This window comes from Limulus polyphemus, unplaced genomic scaffold (genome assembly GCF_000517525.1).
Source record: "Limulus polyphemus unplaced genomic scaffold, Limulus_polyphemus-2.1.2 Scaffold5096, whole genome shotgun sequence".
NCBI classification, from domain to species: domain Eukaryota; kingdom Metazoa; phylum Arthropoda; class Merostomata; order Xiphosura; family Limulidae; genus Limulus; species Limulus polyphemus.
In genome coordinates, this window is record NW_013670706.1 from 49,129 (window position 1) to 70,280 (window position 21,152).

A 21,152-nucleotide genomic window follows, 5' to 3' on the forward strand; every position below is an offset into this window, starting at 1 on the left:
CAAATTGTCAATGCAGAGATCTATAGTCAGGAACTGGAACATTTAAATCAAGCCCTTCATCAGAAATGCCCTTCACTTGTCAGTCGGAAAGGTGTTTTTCTTCTCCACGACAATGCACGTCCACATGTGGCATGTTTGACGCAACACAAGATTATGGAGCTAGGTTGGGAAGTTCTCCCCCATCCACCATATTCTCCAGATATGGCACCATCAGATTTCCATATTTTTTGTTCACTGCAACACCATCTTAATAGGAAAACGTATGCAAATGTGGAAGGTGTTAAAGAGGATGTAGACATGTTTTTGGCTTCAAAGCCAAGTGATTTCTTTAATAAGGGCATTAACAACCTGATTGTAAGATGGAAAGGCATCATCAATAAGAATGGAGACTATTTCAGTTAATGTATGTTTTGTTTTGATATATAAGTTGTTTGGGTTTTTTCATTTAAAAAAAGCAACATTAATTTCTTGACAACCTAATACTTTAGTAAAGTAAATTAGTAGTTCAAATCAGGTAGTCTTACATTGTTGAGTTTCCTGATATGCTGTCAACAAACATGAAACTCAAAATTCTGAATGTCCTTTATGCATTACAGAGTTTATGTCACTTACCTATAATTTTCCACACGACTTATTGTGCATGTGTCAGGAGATCTTACATAAGCTCTGCTTTCCTTCCATAGTTCATATTTTTCTTGTTGACAGACGTGCTGGTAACTTTGCTCACTATGAATTCTCAAGTTAATGTTAACTAGTGCTACAAATATTTCTACCAATACTGGAAATTTTAAAACTTCTTTGGAGGCCTTACTTAAATAGTCTTCCATTGATATGTAGGAACATCCTGTGGCTATATTTCTGGCTATTACTGATGAAAGAATTCAGGTCGGTACTTCCCTATTGTCTGCTACTATCCCTGGCAGGTTATCACGTTCATGTGGTCACTCTATGGTGGAGTATCTGCTTTTCTATTATAATAAAAATAAATAATTAAATGCATTAAAAAACATTTCCTGGGCCTGTTCACCTTTATTGTCTGTACAACAGGATTTGTCAGCTAGTCGTAATTATAAAAAAAGCTGTTGTTGGTCCGATTTATTTTTGCTTCAGGATTGTTCTCTTTTTTAAATATTTTCTGTTATGCCTGAGTATGCTAATGTCATGTTGGTTGATTTAGTTCTTCAATCTTTATATTTTCCACTCTTTTTTTCTCATTTTTGGGTCATTGCTGATGTTTTTAGAAATCGGCTAATTGTTCATCACCTTTTAGTGTAAATATCTTACCTCTTCTTACTTCTCCAGTTCTAGAGCCACATTTTTTATTTTTTTATCTTCTGATTGACCAATTGTAAGTTTTCTATGCTATGATTTATCTCATTTTTGAGAACTAAAAAGTATTTGTTAGATATCAGCTTCTTTCACTCTCCTGATTTGTTTGGTCAGAATAAAACTAACAAACAAAAAAATTATTAAATTACTGCCTCTTCAGGTGTGAGACTCCATTTATTCCTATGGTTATTCTCCAAGCCAGGCGGAATCTATAGTAGGCGAGTTATTTTCTATTTAATGCTTGGGATCATATTTATGTTGTATATAGTGACCCAAGTATTTTTTATTCTTCCCAACACCCCCTGTTACCCATTTGAAGAGGGATTGTAAAATATTTTGAGAAACAAACACACATTTCTTTTTATTTTTGAGAAGACTATATTTTGGATTTATGTTCATTAACCTCTGACACAATGCCACCCTCTGTGCTGGGATTCCATGAGAGGGTATTGTCTTCTGGAAGTGGACAAAGGGTACCATCAGGTGGCTGTTGATGCTTTGGCATGTTCCTTTCCCAACTCTTTGTCCATGTTCTTATGTGACATTTAAGATATCTGAGGAGGATGCCTATTTATTCTCAATAGATTTCTCAGCTCCAACCATGATGAGGGATCATCTGTGTTTTTGACTATTATTTTTCTATACTGTTTTTAATATTCCCATTGCACTATCCTCAAGTAGTTGAGCCCCATCCTTGTGACACCTTGAGTCTGTATTAATTTCTATCTGAGTGCCCACTAATTTGGCCAGATTCGTGACTCACTAACCTATTTAGATATGGATGAAGAGAGGCTACATCCCTTGTAGTATGTCCACTCTTAAAACTTAATTGGGCTGCTCTCCCAAGAACTTTCCAGTACATTAGCAAAACAATATTCCTCCTAAATTAAATAAGTAGAGTTGTTTAAACATTTGTTTTAACAACAAGTAAAAGCTTGGAATGGTCTATTCTTTCATTGGGGTGTGTGTCTGTTAGCCAGACTAGTTTTGGAGTATTCCACTCCTCATCAGTGACTCTGGACACTACCACCAATGAAAGTTCAGACCAAACCAAGCCTTTATAGTAGTGAGGTATCAAAAATCGAACCAGTTAAAAGTTCTGCTTTCAAGATACATTATTTTTGTATAATGACATAAGGGTTTTAAGTCTATTTGAAGCACACAGTGCTGTTTTCAGGAAAGGACATACTGCTGTTTAAAGTTGATTATTGTCAATTTTGGTCACATTCACGAAGAAAGCATTTTTAAAACCCTCACATAATTATTTAATTACAGAAGAAAGTATAGCTAGCTATATGCATGTAAGCTTAATTAATAGATTTTAGTTCTTTATGTAGAAAAGTTAGAAAAACTGAGAGTATTAAAGATATGCCCAGCAACCTGGTATTCTTTATTAAGTTAGTGGTGGGATCAGTATGAACACCATTGGGTTTTTTTTAAATGCATATTTCTAAACTATTTATGTAGGTTACAGGGTCCTTAATGAGTCACAAAACATTTAAACGAGAATAGATGATAAATATTGCATTTACTAGTTGGTTTTTTTTATGTATTTTAAACTGAAAATGAATGAGTTCTTCAGGTGTTTTCAGTCAGTTCTTTACACTGGGAGTTACAATAGGCAAAGACATGTTTAATATGATTAATATGTGGACTCCGCTGTTAGTGAAGGGTATATAAACAAGCAAGTAAATTGAGGGTTAAAAACAATTGTGTATTTACTTGTAAAATTTGCATAATCAGTTAATAAGATTAAAAAGTTTATTTTTTAATGAAAATGAGATTTATGGTAGTTTTTTTAAACTAAATACATCTTTATTGTTGTGTGCATATCATTCTACTGTAATGCATTAGAATATAAATTAATTACAATATTAAACATTGGAATTGTATGGAGTGAAAATATTTATTAATAATTTTAATTGAATAAATCAAATAATGTGGAAAAATAAAAAAATAATGTTCCGTTGATTTTTTTTTTACATATATATAAGTCTTGTATACTTTGTCTTACTCTGTGCAAGGTGTGAAAGTGTATTGAACATCTTAAAGTTTTATACAATTGAATACATTTATGCTATTATGACACACACACACAATTTTTTTTATGTAGGGCCCTGGAGTATATTCAAGTTTTTCTGTCATGCTTTGTTGAAGATTACATCCAAGGAAATTACACAGAGGACTTGGTGCCATTTTTTAGAAAAGCATATGAGGAAAAACTAAAACAGTATCATGGATTTATTATTCAAAATCTTTTTGGAGTAAGTATTTGCTAATTATTATTTTTTGTATTAAATATGAATGTTATTGACTAAAGTAAAAGCTGTAAGAAATGTATGGCTGTAAGAAAAAAGGTTATTTACATTTGGAGAAAACAAGGTACATGTAGAAGTAAAGCTTATCATAATCGTGACTACTTAAATAATTTTACTCTTTCTGTAAACTAATTTAAATTTCAACCAGTCTACATTTTAGTTCAGTATAACTTGTTGTCTAGTAACTTTAATTTAAAGAAAAAACCTATTAGTCAATTCTTCAAAGCCAGCCGTGAAAATTTTCAGTTCAACAAACTCGTCTTGCCAGTTTGAGTTATAACATAATCACTACCAAAATCTCATTTAGAACTCCAGAAGCACAACAGCCAATTAATGATGTGCCAGGTGATTGAAGGGCATTTCAGAAATATAATTCGTTATCAAAAGGATCCTAGTTGTTACTCAGTGTGAAAGTTGTAGTCTATCCATTGTGACTATTGTTTCTGATTCGTTGTCTATCTGTTGTGATTATGCTATCTGATTTGTGATTGATCCATTGTGGCTGTGCTATCCGATTTATGGTCTATCTATTGTGACTGTGCTATCTAATTTGTGCTCTCTCCATTGTGACCGTGCTATCTGATTTCTGGTCTTAAACTTTAATAGTTATGTTCTTCCTCCTTTTTGTTTTTGCTAAAATATTGGTGAGCTCTGTGCCTTAGAGATGGTTTTACACATGTTGAATGGTGGATACTTGTAAAGGTTTAATTATTTAATCACTTTGTAACACTTAATTAGGTTAGTTGGTAAATTGTAGCAAAAATACTTTTTGTTATTATTGCAACCTAATTAAAAAAATATTGTCGACTGTAAAGAAATAATTATGTTTAATCTGTAGAATAAATTTGTTAAACTAAACTGCTTTTTTATATTCAAGCTTTGTCTTCGAGCAGCTCCTGGAAGAAAACAGTTAATTTCGTTGTTGTCTAATGGGAAAGAAGATAAAGAAAAAGAAGTTTTTCTGGATTTAAAAAATTTTCTAGTAGGAATGACTGCAAATTTAGACATTATAGTTGACTTGTACAGAAAATATAACTTTGAGGTTTAGCAGCATGAAAGAATATGGAATGGAAGAGTTTAATATGGGTGAGCCACATTGATTGGACGTATCTCGATTAATTCACTAAGCCTGTTTTAACTTATAAGACCTTTTTTTTTACATTTTGAAATGCACTGCCAGCTGTGTCTATTTCACTATTTGTGTGCTGCAGCAACATTTTTAAGACACGTGACTTACCTGTATAAAATTCTTCTAGTATGCATGCAACCAGTTATTTTGAATTCACTCTCTTTAGAAGAAGCTTGTGTTTGTCAACATACAGTCATTATCACAACTTGTGCACATAGTAACAGTAATGATGATTCTTGCGTTTCAAGTTTAAAAGAATTAACAATAACGTGTGATAAACTGTTTCTTGGCCATTGTAGAAAGATGTGTTACTATTTAGTAATGATTACCAATATCTTGTATGAGGGAGGAGCAATTTGAACATCTGTCAAATACAACTTTTGTGAATACGTGTTCATTAAACATAATTTCTCATTCAGTTAACAGCTGTTCATTCTGATTGTAATTTTGACATCACAGTGCATTCTCATTAGACCACACTTCTGTAAATCTAGAACGGAAAAAAAAATGAACTTTTGATACATATTTAAAGTATTTTAAAACAATTTCTGTTGTTAGTTTCCAAATGATATTTAAAAATAATTCAATGTTTTTATTAACCAAACACTATTTAGTATGTAAATCTTCAAGTCAAATATTGCTAATATTAGATTTTTGTAAAAAATTTTCTTAATATCAACAAGAAGATATAAAGGAATATTTCTAGTTGAGATGCTGAGTAAGTAAGAATTATATAGTCTTACCAGGGAAATATTTAATTGTGGAATATTATCTCATTATATATATATATATATACACACAAAAGTTCCACAGTTAAGGAAATATTAGCCAAAATAAGTTACCTACAAAAACAACAACACCATAAAAATTAGAAATTTTCAGATATAACTAGAGAATACACAAATGTAACACCAGCAGGACATATTAACCATTTTTTAACCTCTCAGTAGAGAATTTTATGCAGCAAAATCTCCCCAAATTACTTCTCATTCTTCTTTTATGTTTTAATGCATAACAAATCTGGAGGTACTAAAGTTAACTTTTGGGATAAATTACATAGGCTAGTGGTAAATATAAAGTTTCCTTAAGGCTTTTCTCCAGCCATTTTTAATTGAATGATATGAGTATCAAATGGCAAACAATAAGAGGTTTTATAACTTTCTTTTTTTAATTACATGTGTAGGCCTATATATATATACAGCATATTAGCTAACTCGAGCATGCAACATATAGTAGATGACAGAATGCAGCTGGAATTCTGATTTGTTTAGAAACATGATTAAACTGAGTATACAACAATGTTGAAGTTATGGGTTCTGTATATTTTTTGTTCAGTTTTAGGTTTTTTCTAGCTAAGTGTTATGTAATTTGAAATTATTTAAAGATCCGTTTTATGCATTTTTGTTGAATTGCTGATAACTATACTTTAATGTCACCTGGTACATGAAAGGTAATCTTGATTTTTTGCTCATTTTTCCAGTATAATATCTGAACTTAGTTTTTTGAAATATTATCTTTGTAGCATTAGATGAAAAATAGGTTAGAATTATATCACTGTTTTTAACACATCTGATTCACTTTATTATTTTTGTACTAAAGTGTACAAAGTGTATTAGATTTAAAGCTGACATTTGATATTTAAACCTATATCTAAAATTACAACAATGAAACAACTTATAAGAACTTATTTTGTATGTTGGTATAGTAGTCAGCTGTTGTAAGAGATTAGATATTTTCTCTTCTGATACTTGGAGAAATATTTTTTTAGTGAGTATTGATTTTATTAAAGGTTGTACTAAAGCTATAGGACAAATGTTTTCTGAACAGCTGTTGCTTCAATGAGCATTAATGCATTACTTATGTTAGAAATTAAAATTTCATATAAAGCATATCTCCTTTATAAGCACCAAAGAATACATTTTTAAAATATTTGTATTTTTCAAATGTGGATTCTTAAGATTGTTTGATCAGTAATTGTTCAAAGTATTTAGGCTTGGAGCCAGTACTTGTTTGTTAATACGTGTAAATACGTAATGTGATATTCATTTTCTCATGTTATGTTGTTTAAAAACACAGAAAAATCTTTTCAGGTTATCAGGTTTTTTTTCTGGTTGACTGTAATGTTGATAGTGTAACTGGATAATTTGACAGACTTTGGACTTATTGGCCATTGAAGTAACAACAATAACAACACCATAAATGCCATTTTTAGTTTAAAGTAAGCCCCGAGGATTATGTAGTTGATTTAATGTATGAACTACACTGTGTGAAATTGATGGTTAGCACTCATATGAGGTACATCTGTTGATGGGCAACACGTACTAGAATTCATATAGTCTTTTGTACAATATTTTCATAAAACAAAAGAAAATTGAAACTCATCATGCATCATATCATGTTAAGATGATTTTAGCATCTCTTATCTGCATGTAATTCAAAAGTTAATTAAAACAGTAGATTTTTCAAGATTAGACTTTATCTATAAAATACTTTGACGTGACTGATTATATCCTTGTTATATAACATTTTGTAAACTGTACTTTAAAAAGGTGCAAATGTTACAAGTTAATAGTGTAAACATACTTTATTATAACTTATACCTCTGTGTCATTATCATCAGTTTTCTTCTTCATTTGCTTAAAACAAGTTTTTCTTTATGTAATCCCGATAACACTGAGAAGTGTACAAGTTGTAATTTAAGTAATATCAGTTGCTATGGTGATATTTCTTCATTTGTTTAGGTTCTGAAAGTAGACTAGTCTATACTATATTAATGCTTATGGTACTGTACAATATTTTGATGAAATAGAAAATATCAGTTAAGGCTATAATGCATATTAGAAAGTGAATTTACATGTATAGGACTTTCTATCTCCTGTGTTGAAACATTTTTACTGGAAGGCACTTTACTGAATCTTGTTCATGACTCAACAAAAAACAAAAGTTATGTGAGGGAGGAGAAGTTGAATACAAGAGTTTGTTCATTTTTTCTCATTGAATTGCTTTATTGTTCAAGAACTTTTTTTTATTGTTATGCTTTACATTTCATTAGTAATGTTTTTCATATTAACCTTTTAAAACTACTCTTTACAAGTCTGCTGTACATATGTGTGTGGTATGATGTACAGTGTAGGACTTGGCTTCACAAGTGTAAGGCCCCAAAAGCAATTTTAAAAGTGAGTACATGCTGTTTTAAAGAATTAAACATAACATATTTTGCTACACTTTTGCAAGAGATATATTAATGGATACATTTTAAATATTATTTGTAACTTACCAGTGTAAGACCTTTAACAATCCCATACTCCAATGCAGTTGTTTGTGCTTAAGGCTGGCTCTGCTAGGAAATGACTTTAAAGAGGCAATAGGGACATAATTTTAAGTTTTACGGAGTTGTGAAATAATCATGTTAAGCTTTTATAAAGGGGGAATTATTTTATTTCTTATTGGTAATTAAGTAGCATTGATTGAATTCATTAAATTGAACTGTCTTATATTTCCTTTTTTAGGTGTTTTGTTTGAACTTTTCTTTGAGATGGTCCTACATAAACATTCTTATGAGAAACTGTCTTAAGTACTTTTTTTTGAGATTATACAGTAAATGTTTTACTTTAATGAATCAATAATGTTTACTTGTAAGTTAAATGGAAGAAGCATCACTCTTTGTAGTTTCAAATGCAAAGGTTCAGATTCCTAGGAATTGTGTCAGTATGTTTGGGATATTGTGTTTTTTGAGTAAACATACACGTACTTAATTCATTTTATTGATTTAACATTATGGTTACTTTTAAAATAAAATGTTTCTTAGCCTCTGTTAGGTTTGTATCCCAATGTTCAGATAAAGTAATGTTTATTTTTTAATATCAGTGTTTTCATACCAAGATCTTTGGTTCATTCACATGTTCAGATGAAATACTCTTACTTTGGTGTTGTGGGTGCCATTTAATAGGTTGAAGTACTTTCATTTTGAAATAATTTATTTCCTTTTAAATCTGAAAACTAAGACATATCATTATTGGGTATTTTAAAAGTTTTCAAAAGCTAGTTTATCAGCATATTGCCAAATTGTCTACTTTGTTTGGTGCATGAAAGACTGAAGTGTCATACATTTGATGATTCCTTTAGTTTTAATTATTCTAATTTTGTTACTTTTTCACTTCATCTTTACCATTACATGTACATGATGAACCAACCTAAAATGAATACTCTTTTTGACATAAAGTGAAAAAAATTGTTTGCAAACAAGCAGTTTTTATTTATGTAGAAGTTACTGCAACACTAACTTGACTGTTATCTCTAGATGTGTGGCCCATTAATAACAAATATGTCATGTTTACATCTGTGTTTTAATTATAAAAGTTTTAAGATTTTGTAACATTCAGAATATTCAAAGCATAATGTTGGGTAGTTGTATGTTATGTCTGTATAGAATTGTGCAAGATGGAATTTTTAAAAAAATCAAACTCATTAAGATGCATGACTGAATTAGATATCAGATATTATAAGAGTTTGTTTGTTTTGGAAATTTGAGCAAGCTACACGGTACCCCAAGGTCTTTCTGGTAATTATACACCTAATATTTATATAGTTGTCTGTTTACCATCCAGATCATATAATGGAGTAAATTAAACTAATAATATAATAAACCTAGATATATACAGGTGATATAATGGGGAAAAGTATTGTAATTATTGTTTTATTTTATATTAAACAAGTGGTGTCTAAATGTCCTACTTCATCATTTTTTTAGGTGTCTAATTGTCTGGTGTCTAGTTGTCCTGGATTCAATAGTCTAGAGGGAGGGCAGTTTGTCAGTGACACCTACCACCAAGTCTTGGGCTATTTCTTTTGAATAATAGGGTCTAACCATCACCAAACTTCGTAGCATGAATTTGAGACAATGGGACACAAACTACAGATCCCTGGATTCACAGTTTGGCATAATAACCAGTAGACCATGCTTGACACATATTATAAAGGATACTGTGTGTTTAAATGGATTTCTGGATACAAGTCTATATACCAAATAGATTCTGGTTTTAAATAGCACAAGGAAAATATTGTGTTTATTCTGTGAATAGCTTTCAAAGGTGTTATTCACCTCTCTCTGAACAAAGAGATATTACTGCCATGCAAATTCTTACACATGCCACAAGTCTGGAAATAAACCTCCACCCCTATATGTGTTAAATGTATTGCACTAGCCTATGATACTATCCTCATTAGACTATAGTTCTTTACTAGTAGAAGGGTGACACATCATCCATGTGCAGTATTCCACATTTCTTCTACTTTGGCATCTTTAGTTGATTCAGCTCCTCATCTCTGCTCTTCTCACTTTGGTTTATTGCCTTTGGAACCAGGATGCCCTACCAGATTTCTCATCATATATGGCCTTCTGGGGTTGCCCTTCTTCCTGTTCCTTGTTATCATCCAAGATCCACCCTTCTTTGAGGGCTAACCATTGTGGGTCTTGTGGTGATTTTTTCTAGTGTCACCTCTTGGCTCTGGTCTTTTGGAAGTTCTGCTCTATCACTTTGTATGCTTGTAGTCTTCCTTTTCTACAACATTCAGAGTTCTTCAGGGGTTTCTGTGTTTTTTTCTTGTTTTTCTACACTGTGAACAAAGAGCTATTACCTTGTGTGCACTGCCATTTAAATTCTTGCACATGTCATAAGTCTTGCAAAAATATCCCACCCCTACACGTGTTAACATGTATTGCACCAGCCTATGATGTTTGGTTGGCATGGGATAACTCCTTTTCCACTCATTGTGTCGAGCCTAGTTGAACTACTATCTTATTTTTGGGAGAGCTGGGGGTTTGACATATCTACACCCATTAGATAATTTCTTATCACTTTCCATTTATGTGCACGGTGAAACAAACTATGATGTCTTTGTGTAATGTAAAAGTACGTCAGTTAATTGTTACTGTAAAACTGTATAATTTGTAATAACATATCGTATGTGCCATATAGCTAGGGGCATCCGAGTACTGAACTTGTGGGTGGTTTATGTTGAATATGTTCACATGACGGAATCAAACTCTCTAATTTACTTGCAGTATATAAGAAAACTTATTTATAACTGAAGAAAGTTGTATGTAGTGTTATATGAAAATGTGTATGATTTTGTAGGTAAATAAAAAGGTTGCATGATATTTTTTTTGTGTCATGTGAGAGATTATTATGTGATAGGATGTGCAAGGGGTTTTACTCCTGTTTTTTTGTTGTTCCTGTGATGGTGGGTAGTGGTGGCCAGTCATCAGTCTGTCCCACTTGACCCAGCTTTGGTCTTCTCATGGATCGTTTATTCGCTCTGAATTAGGCACTCTCCCCAGTGGTGGATGACTTGATTCAAGGTCTCAGACTTTTTCTCTATATCCCAATTTATCTGTCTGCCTTTTGCTTCTTTTGTTTCATCCACCATAGTTGAATATTCAGTTCTCAGCCATTTCCTTTGAGTTGGCTTTGGCCACATCATTTTTCTTTGGGTCCTGTGGGTTTTTGCTCAGCAGTTAGAAACTTGAGGCCTATTTATACTACTGCTCTATGGATGTTTGGCTTCTACTTGCCCCTTCCAATGTTGCTTTATCTGTTGTGACCTTCCTTCTCTATTGGAAATTGTCTCCTTTGAGGTGGCTGGTTTGGTTATTTAATTCAGTCTCAATCCTTAACCTGTATCTCATTCATTTCTCACTTTGTATGCATGGCAGGCTCAGCATACTTCTTTACAAACTTGTGACTTATAGCTATGGATCTGTAAACTCTCATGTCTCCATTTTCTGCATAGAGGACTTATCTTTTGGGCCATCTTTTTTTTTTCTTGAGTCCATTGCTCTTCTTGATAGTGCCCATAGTGTCCCCTTCAGTGCTTTTGGCCTGTCAGTGTGGGTATATACAGTGATCTATTGTAGTCTTTCCCTTCCCCTCTTGCCATTGTAATGGCTCACTTGATCCCACGTGACCCTAGATGTCCCTCTTCTGACAGACTTGCTTTTGTTTGTAACCCATCACATCTCACCAGTCTGCATGTGGGTGTCTTCCACTTACATGTATGGAGTTCCATATCCATAGTGGACACACCAAAGGTGACACATAATATTTTGTTGCACTCAATGTCAATCCATCTTACAAATACACTTTTGTACCACTGTCACTGTTCAGTAGTACTGTTCTGGATACATGATCCATTTCCAGCATTTGATCTCCAGAGTAAGAGTTTTTCTTCAAATCCTCATGATGGTGGTTGTTCCATATGCTTGCCACAATCTTCTGTCTCATCTTTTTGGTCTTCTTATCATTATCCATTTAGACACCTTCTCTGTTGTTTTTTCCATCCTCCATTCTGTTAATAGAGGACTATTGTATAATGATGATTACATCATGGGGTTGTGCAATACATTTGATATGTGTAGGGGTGGGAGTTTTGTTCAAGGTTTATGGCATGCACAGGAATTTACATGAAAGTGCATACAAGATAATACCTCTTTGTTGTGAAGAGTGGTGAGTATCTATCTGAAATACATTTTCAGGCAAGGAAAATGTTAACTTTCATGTAGCTGTGAGAATTTAAAGAAGGGTTTATCACTATTATAAAAGATATTTTCATAACTGTGTATAGTAAAACACTTCACACAGCTCTGTGCTGTGCCCGTTAAAAGATTCACATTTTTGACACTAATTAATATTGATTTGATTTTCAAGTGAAAAAACTTCCTATTACATCTTTAAATTAAATAAAGTTTACTTGAAAGGTATTTTGAAACATCAAAATTATAATCCAAATTTATTTTATTAAAAGTTAAAGGCAGTTAAATGCAATAATAAAAATTTTAAATGAAATAACAAACAGTAATAATTTAAATTATTCACTAAGTGGCATTTATTCCAAAAAATTGAATTCACAAGTTTAAAGATAAGTTGATATTTACACGTGACAAGTTCATTTTAGTTGATCTTATTCAGTTCAGTCTGTAAGTAGCATTTATAAATAATGTAAATTTTATACAGAAGGCTTTTGTGAATTGTTAGATGGGTTTGCAGCTGTGAACAAAAATAGTTCACTTCATACTCATACATTTTCAAGTTGTTTAAATAACCTTGGGTTCCAGAGCCAGTGGTCTGGTAATTAGGTCATTCAACTTGCAATCTGTGGATTACAGGATCGAAACCTGTTACTGAACATGCACACTCTTTCAGCTATAGGGGCTTGATAATATGAAAGTTAATCCCATTATCTGTTGGTAAAAAGTAGCTCCAAGAGTTGGGGGTGGGTGATGTTGACTAACAGTCTTACTTCTAGTCCTGTCACTTCTAAATTAGGGACAGCTATCATAGATGGCCCTTAGTCTTTGCATGAAATGAAACAAAAACAAAATTCAGAATTGACTGACATTTCTGTGATAACTTCACAGGCCCGAGAATGACTGAGTCTAACATATACTATAGGAAGTGCTGATAATCTAAGCTATTTGTACTTTAATGATGTAGGCCTAGGTTAAGGTGATGTTTAAAAATGAAAAGAAATAACACACCTAGTCATAACAAGCATGCTTATTATAATGTGAGGTGTACTGTATGTTCAAATTCAGAAATAAACCCAACATAAAACAAGACTTGATGTTTCTATGTTTTTAACTATTTTTTTTACAAACATTGAAACAATTTAGGTATGAGACTTGTCATTTAACACAAGCTGATTACAAACTAAAACATTCTAACCCACACATGTACAAACTCTTACTAAAACAAAGATATATATATATATATATACTAGTAGTTATTAGATACTGGCATCTGTGAAATAGTAAAAGGTACAAAATATTTGAAAATCAAAGCTTTTTATGTTAAATTTTTTAAACTAGTACAGCATATCTATCCACTTTCTTTGCAAGTATTTTGAAATTGTAAGACATCAATACCACATGATCAAAATATTAGATACCATTTGAGCCTACGAAAGTTATATTTTTCTGTTATGAAGTGCTCACTGTGCCATAAATTGTCACTGTATCTGAAAAAATGTATATTGGATCACATTTTAAACTGTCAAATTTTGATTGTCTCTTGTTATCAGTTTGGTAAAATACAAATTAAATATCCACCAACATGCACATCATTATACAACATAAGGAAATTGTAAAATAAACATAAATATGCATTTAAGCCAGCAACTGCTTATCTTTATTTTCTTATTATCATGAATCACAGTATTGGTTCATAATAGATATTGGCCATTTGTTCTTCTTTTTATTATTATTATTCTACAGCATACAGTAAATACAACCACTAGTATTACAATCAAAACCTAGGCAGTATTACTAAATGGATCATTATGCATTACATTGAGTACTTTTTAAGTTATTACTATATTTTTCATATGCTAAAAAATCATAATTTTAGTGTAAATGATGTTATCATTACCCCTTGAAGTTAGTTTTCTGGTGTTCCTTTAAGAAGTTTTAGTACAGGTTGAAACAGGAATTACCAGCCAATAATAGATGAATATTAGATGACTAACATGCAGATACTCAATGCTTTGTACATTATACAATAGTTGTCTTTAAGGAGCCAATCTCCACATATTATGTATGAAGTGAAGGAGTAAAAAATACAAAAAAACACATAATATTAAATTTAATTACACACATTCATAGAATAATTACTTTAAAAGACACGAAGGTTTATTTAAAGCAATGTTTTAGACACATATGTTTTAGTTGAAAAGGCTGCTTTTCTATTGGTAAAATTTTATAAGCACATAGTGTGGGTTGTGTCTTAGTCTAAGCATATATATATACCCATTGCTATACTATATATTGAGAATTTAGTTACACAGAAACTATAAATGCTCATTGTATTCTGAAACAAATCTCCATAACAATATGCAGCTGCAGCTTAAATGTCAAACTAATGCAGTCAAATAGCCAATAGCTACAGTAAGACATCAGGAACCGTATCAGCTAGTCTCCCACAACAGATATCTTTAAGTTGTAGTTTAAAAGATAGCATCAAGCTCAGTTTTGAGCATTGGATTGGCAATCATAGTGATTGCAGATCCTAAGTGTTGAATTATAGCCCACACTGCCTGATTAGAATTTTATAGATACTGCATATGGATTAATTATCAGGAGTGGCAAAATTGTGCAAGTGGAAGATGGTGATTATAGGTGAAAGTGAAGGAGAAATTTTGTAGCTATATATTTTATGTAAAAAATATTTTGTTTCAGATAAAATATGCAGCAGTGATGGTCCACCAGAGATTAGGGTCATCACAGTGGAAGAGGGTCGTAGGAATGTCATGATCCAAACTCCATCAGAAATAGAGGGGGGAGGTATATTAATGTAATCAAGTCATAATTGTTAATTAACATGTTTTTGACCTTGTAGAGTGTGCAGAATGTCATTCTAAGAGGAAATCTGGTGAGCTGCACCAAAAGCGACTGGCCTTACTATGGTCAGTGGAGAGAAGGAAGAAGAAAGGGGAAATATAACTATAAGAAATATTAGAAATGTCTATTTGTGTATATATATGACATATTTTCTTATTTTTGCATCATATGAATATATGTGCATGCATCTATACAACTTGAAAAATACATATGGCTATCTATATCTATGGCTTTACAACTTAAAAAATACTGTAAAGTCTACATATATATGTATATATACAGAGAAAGGGAGAGAGATAAATATTAACCAATATGCATTGCATGTATGAATAAAACTTGTGTGATTACAAAATCCAGTCATGCACCATTCCAGTATAAATTCATTAATCCTTCCAATCCAGTGTTTACAGACTCCAAATATAGCTAGATGATATAAATATACTAGCTATATATATATATTTTACAAACATATACATAACATGTGGTATGTTGATCACCATGCACCATAGTGCAAAGATAACATTGTGGCAATGATATCAGGAGCAATCCAATCTGCATGAAGCCAATCCAAAGGTTGTCATTGTTTGCCAACAGAGTATCATACACCAACTACGAATTTCATTAAACTGAACTGTTTCAAATAGGACAGTATTACTATTATACACATTTATGTCCATGATGTACATAAAAAATAAAAGAAACAAGATTACTAAAAATTGTTGAAATAAAAAGGGGTATACGGATTGTAAAAAAATACAGATAACTTAAAGTGAAAATACAGTTGCAAAAAAAAAGTAAACAAACAAGCTTAGGGTTTGAGACATAAGATAAATAAAAAAATTGGAAATTTCATAAATGTACAAATGGGAATATTAAACAACGTAAGCATACAAGGCTGGAGATACTATAGCCATTATTTAGTTATGCTACAAGTCCCTATGTTGACTTCACCAAATATATTTTATTGTGGCCCTCTAGGGATCTTTCTGAGGCCCACCCGTTTCCTAAAATATATTTCATATATAGCTTATTTTTCAAGCTGGATTTTGGCAGTGTTTTAGAACTTGTCAGTTGAAATTTTTATGGGTATCTTCTGCAAATTTTCTCTGTACTGGGACAATGTTTTGGGCTACATGCTGTATTATTGTTTTATTTAAGCCTTGCAAGAACCTCTTTCAACATCTGTACTTCACCTTTTCAGTTTTTGGGTATAATAAACTGGTGTACTGTTGAAACTTTTAGCAATGCTTAGAGGGCAAATCAAGATCGAGATAGCTTTGGATGAGAGGAGGTATAACAAATTAATACTTGTATTTTAAATAACTCACTTTATGTTCATTTGTAAAATTATTTTTTCCTGTTTGTGGTTCTTTCCATTTATATTGCTGAATTAAATGAATAATTGAATATTGATGTATAGCACAACTTCAAGGTTCCATAGTTATCCAGCTATATACATATATATATATATAATATACATTTTTAAAGAATGATTTCAAATTTGAATTAACTTTTAATGTTAAATGAAAAACAAGACAAAACTTAGAGTAAAAAATTTTGAAAACCTTACATATGGAATGCTGTGCTTCAAATTTGTATAGTTATTGATTATAATTTTTAACTTATTTTCTCTTGTTTTAATGAAAGATTTTCATTTTTGTGGCATTGCAGGAATGTGTGCTGATCATGTGACTACCATCCACCAATCATAATGTGCCATCTATACTCTACCATTGCAGCACAATTCTCACTTTCTCGATTGCCATTCAAGTGTATAGACTTGTGTTTTACCTCATTCTCCATATAACTACAAACTTTTGATTGTGCTTGATCGTAAATTTATATCAGTTTCAACTTCTTGTGTTTGATTTCCATTAGTTCTACTCATTTGTTTATGAAATGCCTCTGTTTTTCAAATTCTACTTTGTTCATATGAATTCGAGAGTTAATATGGCGGATGATAAAATTCCCACCATAAGTAGACAATGGTTTTTATACTGGTCCCCAGTTCTCAGGATCTACGATGTCTGCTGGGGAATCACAGGCTTTAGTTTGCAGGGAGTTCATGTCTTACATCCAGCTGGCTATTTTTTCCTTCCAACTTGCGATTTTTGTGCAGAGGGGTAGACCTACTGTGTGGAAAGTTTATTTCTATGGCACTTTCCACTTGATACCATGCCTCCTCATAATCTGCTGGGTTAAGCATTGTTCTTTTTTAAGGAGATCTGTGGTAAGTTTTTCAGCGTGGATGGATCTATTTTCAGCACTTGATAATTTAGATCATTCATGTCTTCTCTGCTCATTGTTGGGTAAGTCAGGTTTTTTTCCTTTTTTACCATCTAGATTACTTTACTTTAAACTTGCATCTGAAGTTTGTTTAAATTTTTATTTCTTTTCACTGTTAATGTTATTTAATTTGTAAGTTATATTTTCTTTACTACTAGTCACGTCTAATTGGGAATTGATTTTGAGTCAAACTGGGTGCCTTTTTATTCTCATGTTCTTCAGGGTAGGTTTTATTTTCGTGTCTTTTGTCTTATAGATTCTTTGAGTGGACTTGTATATTCAATATTATGGGTTGTTTATACTCTCAGTTTCTTTGGTGTGTATTTTTTTCCCAGTGTTACATCATTTTTCTTTGGTTTGTCTATGAGGGTTCTGTCTTTTGCACTCTTTTGCATGTCATCTTCTCTCTCTGGGTGTTTGAACTCACCATTTCATGGACGACTGGCTTCTGCTCACCTCTTCCCATGCCCAGTCAGTCACTCACATCCACTTTCTTCTTTGAGAAGCTGCTCAGTGGGGTTTCTCATCAAGTTGGAGAATTGCTTTACTACCTCCTTGCAGTATCTTATTCATTTTGTGGTTCTCTTCACTTCCCATATCTGTCAAGCCCAGCCTTCTCCACTTTGGCTCCAGGATATGGAGCAGGCAGTCATGATAGCCCTACCTTTTCCTTCTCTCTCTGCACGTGAGATTCTATCTCTTTAGAAGATGTGAGCTTCCTTGGAATGTTCCTCAACCAGTGGAACTTCCCCCATGACCCTTGGACCATCCCATTTCCCTTCCCTTGGTGTCCAGGCCAACCTTGCTTGGTGGTTTGACAGGGACTTGACCACTGTGGGGGTTCCCATTCCTCCACCTTGTCCCGTGTCTCATCTGTTCACAGATGTTCCTTTGATGAGTTGGGGGGGTGTCCTTCATTCCCCAGAGAGTTGATTTTGAGTCGATGGTCAGTCAAGGAAGCTACTCTCCATATCTGCATCCTGGAACCTTTGGCAGTTCATCTGGCTCTGTATCATTTCCTCCCATTCTTTCAGAAGAGGATGGTTATGGTTCATTCTGACAATTCTACTGTTGTCAGCTTTTTCACCAAGCAAGGAGTAACCAAGTCCAGATCTTTGTCTTTTCAGACTCTGGATTTCCTGTACTAGGGCAGTGACCACGACATCAAGGTCCTGGCAGGTCATGTTCTCAGAGTTAGGAATCATATGGCTGATCTCTTATCCCATCCCATCCAGGTTCTCCACAGATTGGTCTCTTCATACTCAGAAATTTCTGTGGGTGTGTTCTCAACAGGGAACACCATATATATATATATATGTGTGTGTGTGTGTGTGTGTGTGTTTGCCACTCACTGGAATGCCAAACTTATTTATTTTTTGGTCTCCAGTTCCTTACCTCCAGCTCTGAGAGTAGATGTTTTCAGTCAAGGTTGGAGGGGTCTTCACCTATATGCCTACCCTCTGATCAGACTTCTTTTCTGGGTCTTTTCCTTTATCCAAACCACTCCTTGTTGTGTTCTGCTGGTTGCCTGTATTACTGGCTCATACGTGGTTCCCTCTGCTTTGGTCCTTACTGGAGCAGCAGACCATGCCCTTTTCTCTGTCCTGATCACTCCTCTGACAGCCACAGTCTGATGTTTTCATCTCAAAGTCACCATACTCCATCTTTCTGTGTGACTTTTGTCCAGTCCCATGCCTCAGCTCAGGGACATATTTTCTTGCCTGTACCATTTGCCCTTCCTTCTTGTCGATGTATCAGAGTCATTGGTCTTGCTTCTGACTTTGGTCTATTTGCCATGACTTTCAACCATCCTGTCCTGTTCCTCACCTGTCCCAGTTCTTCATCTGGTTGTTTGATCATTGTTTGTCTGTTTCAACTATTGCTCTTTGTAGGGCTGCCCTGTCGAACATCTTCCACTCTCCCACTTCCAAAAAACCTTCTATTGCCCAATTGTTTCCCTCCTTTTTCATTCCTTTCATCTGGTCCATCTGCCAGATTGGGATCTCAATGCTGTTCTTTATGGCCTGTCCAGTTATCCCTTTGAACCCTTGTTTCTTGTAAATTTTTTCTATTAAGACCTAAATCCTCCCCCTCATAACATATAGTCATTGTCGTTCCAATATTTATGCCATTCCTCATATGTTCTCCACTATTGGGATCGAGCCTTCCTTCCCAGGACATCGGCTGCCAGGGAAGGTTGTTTGCTATTTCTCCTATTTCCTTATCTTCCTTTTCCCACCTATATTTCCATTCAGATCCAGGTAATCTACTTTGTCCAGTTTGTTCTCGACTATGTTATTTGGCTCATATTGCATCCTTTCATTGTTCTCATTCCTGACTCATTGTTTTATGGTATTCCTCTCTTTTCCGTTATTTTTCACCTATTATGCTCACTGGTTGAGTTTGTCAACTCATACAACTGGCGTATTTTGACGTGTCCCTGACAGGTTGCCATCTATAATGTTTTTTCACACCAAATTCGTTATCTAACTAAATCTTTAGCTGCTCAGAACCCTGTCTTTTGGAGGAGATCATTCAGGCTGGTATATGGACAACTTTCAATACATTTATCGCTCTTTCTCTGCACAACATAGCTGTTCCTTTCTCAGGCAGGTTTCATCTTCCTCCTGTGGCGATTCTACACACATCTGTTCACGTTTACCTGGGATAAGTCGACATATTATTATTTTGTATCTATTTTGTTGATATACATCATATTTCAGGATCCCACATAGTGGCGGGTGTTGCCTGGACAGGTATGTTGAATTTTATATCTTAGCACTAAATCTGTATACTTCTATAGCACTTGCTGTGGAGATGGGGTGTTTCTGAAAGACCACTGGCCACTTATGTTTCTATATATTTAATATATTTTATTATCACTGTATCATATATAAAGGGCCATTACTCATGGACTTCATGATCTGTGATTCTTACAGTCACAGTCCTTCTGCTTTTCAAATTGGGGAAACACAGATACCCAATGTACTGTCTCCAGCATGTCGTTCCTCTGAACCCCTCCCCCCCAATGCACATTCCCCCTCTTTCTTCTAGTGGAGCAAGGGGGTCCTTGCCACTGTTGGATTCCCAGTTGCTGGAGTGGTGGACTGTGGAAGTTTCCTCAGGAGTGGGATTTTTACAGTAATTAAAACTTCATTGTCATATGTATCCGCTCTGTAAGAAGAGGAATATCGTTGTATACTTCCTAATATTCTCAATCCAAGGTGCTTCTCCTAGATGTTTATTGCCCAAGTTTGCCGCACTTGCTATACTCAGTTAACCACAAGGCACTTCTCCAGGATGTTGTTGCCTAGGCTGACCACACTTGCCATACTTAGTTGGACGTCTTATGTACTATTTGTTGTCCATGGGCAGAATCTGTCTTGCATGACATGGTGTCTGTCTATTAAGTTCTGCCCTATGTGTCTTACTTTGTTTGTTACTGGTGAAGAGTACCTGTTCCAGAAGGAGTGCTATACTCCACTGGTGTGCCTCCTTTTATAATTGTGGCACACCTATTATTTCATGGCAGTTGTTTTCTGCTTCTTTGATTACTTTTGTACCTTCATTGGCCCCTCCACCTTTGAAATGTGGAGAGGAGGTAGTGCCATTTCAGAAGTTAACATTTTCTAACACTGAAAATGTATTTCTGATAGGGACTTACCCCCACCAACCCACTTTCCACCCTTCTTCTCCA

At 33.7% G+C, this 21,152-nt stretch overlaps 1 protein-coding gene across 1 annotated transcript in view; it reads left to right on the top strand.

Moving 5' to 3' along the window:
• The window catches only part of LOC106472117, a 41,255-nt gene extending 27,862 nt beyond the window's left edge, over nucleotides 1-13,393 (top strand). Inside the window, exons 5-6 of the mRNA XM_022400722.1 lie at nucleotides 3,443-3,593; nucleotides 4,525-13,393. Of these exons, the coding sequence (XP_022256430.1) occupies nucleotides 3,443-3,593; nucleotides 4,525-4,695 (322 nt within the window). The 3' untranslated portion in view covers nucleotides 4,696-13,393. The remainder of the gene's footprint in view (nucleotides 1-3,442; nucleotides 3,594-4,524) is intronic.
• The last annotated feature ends 7,759 nt before the right edge of the window (nucleotides 13,394-21,152 follow it).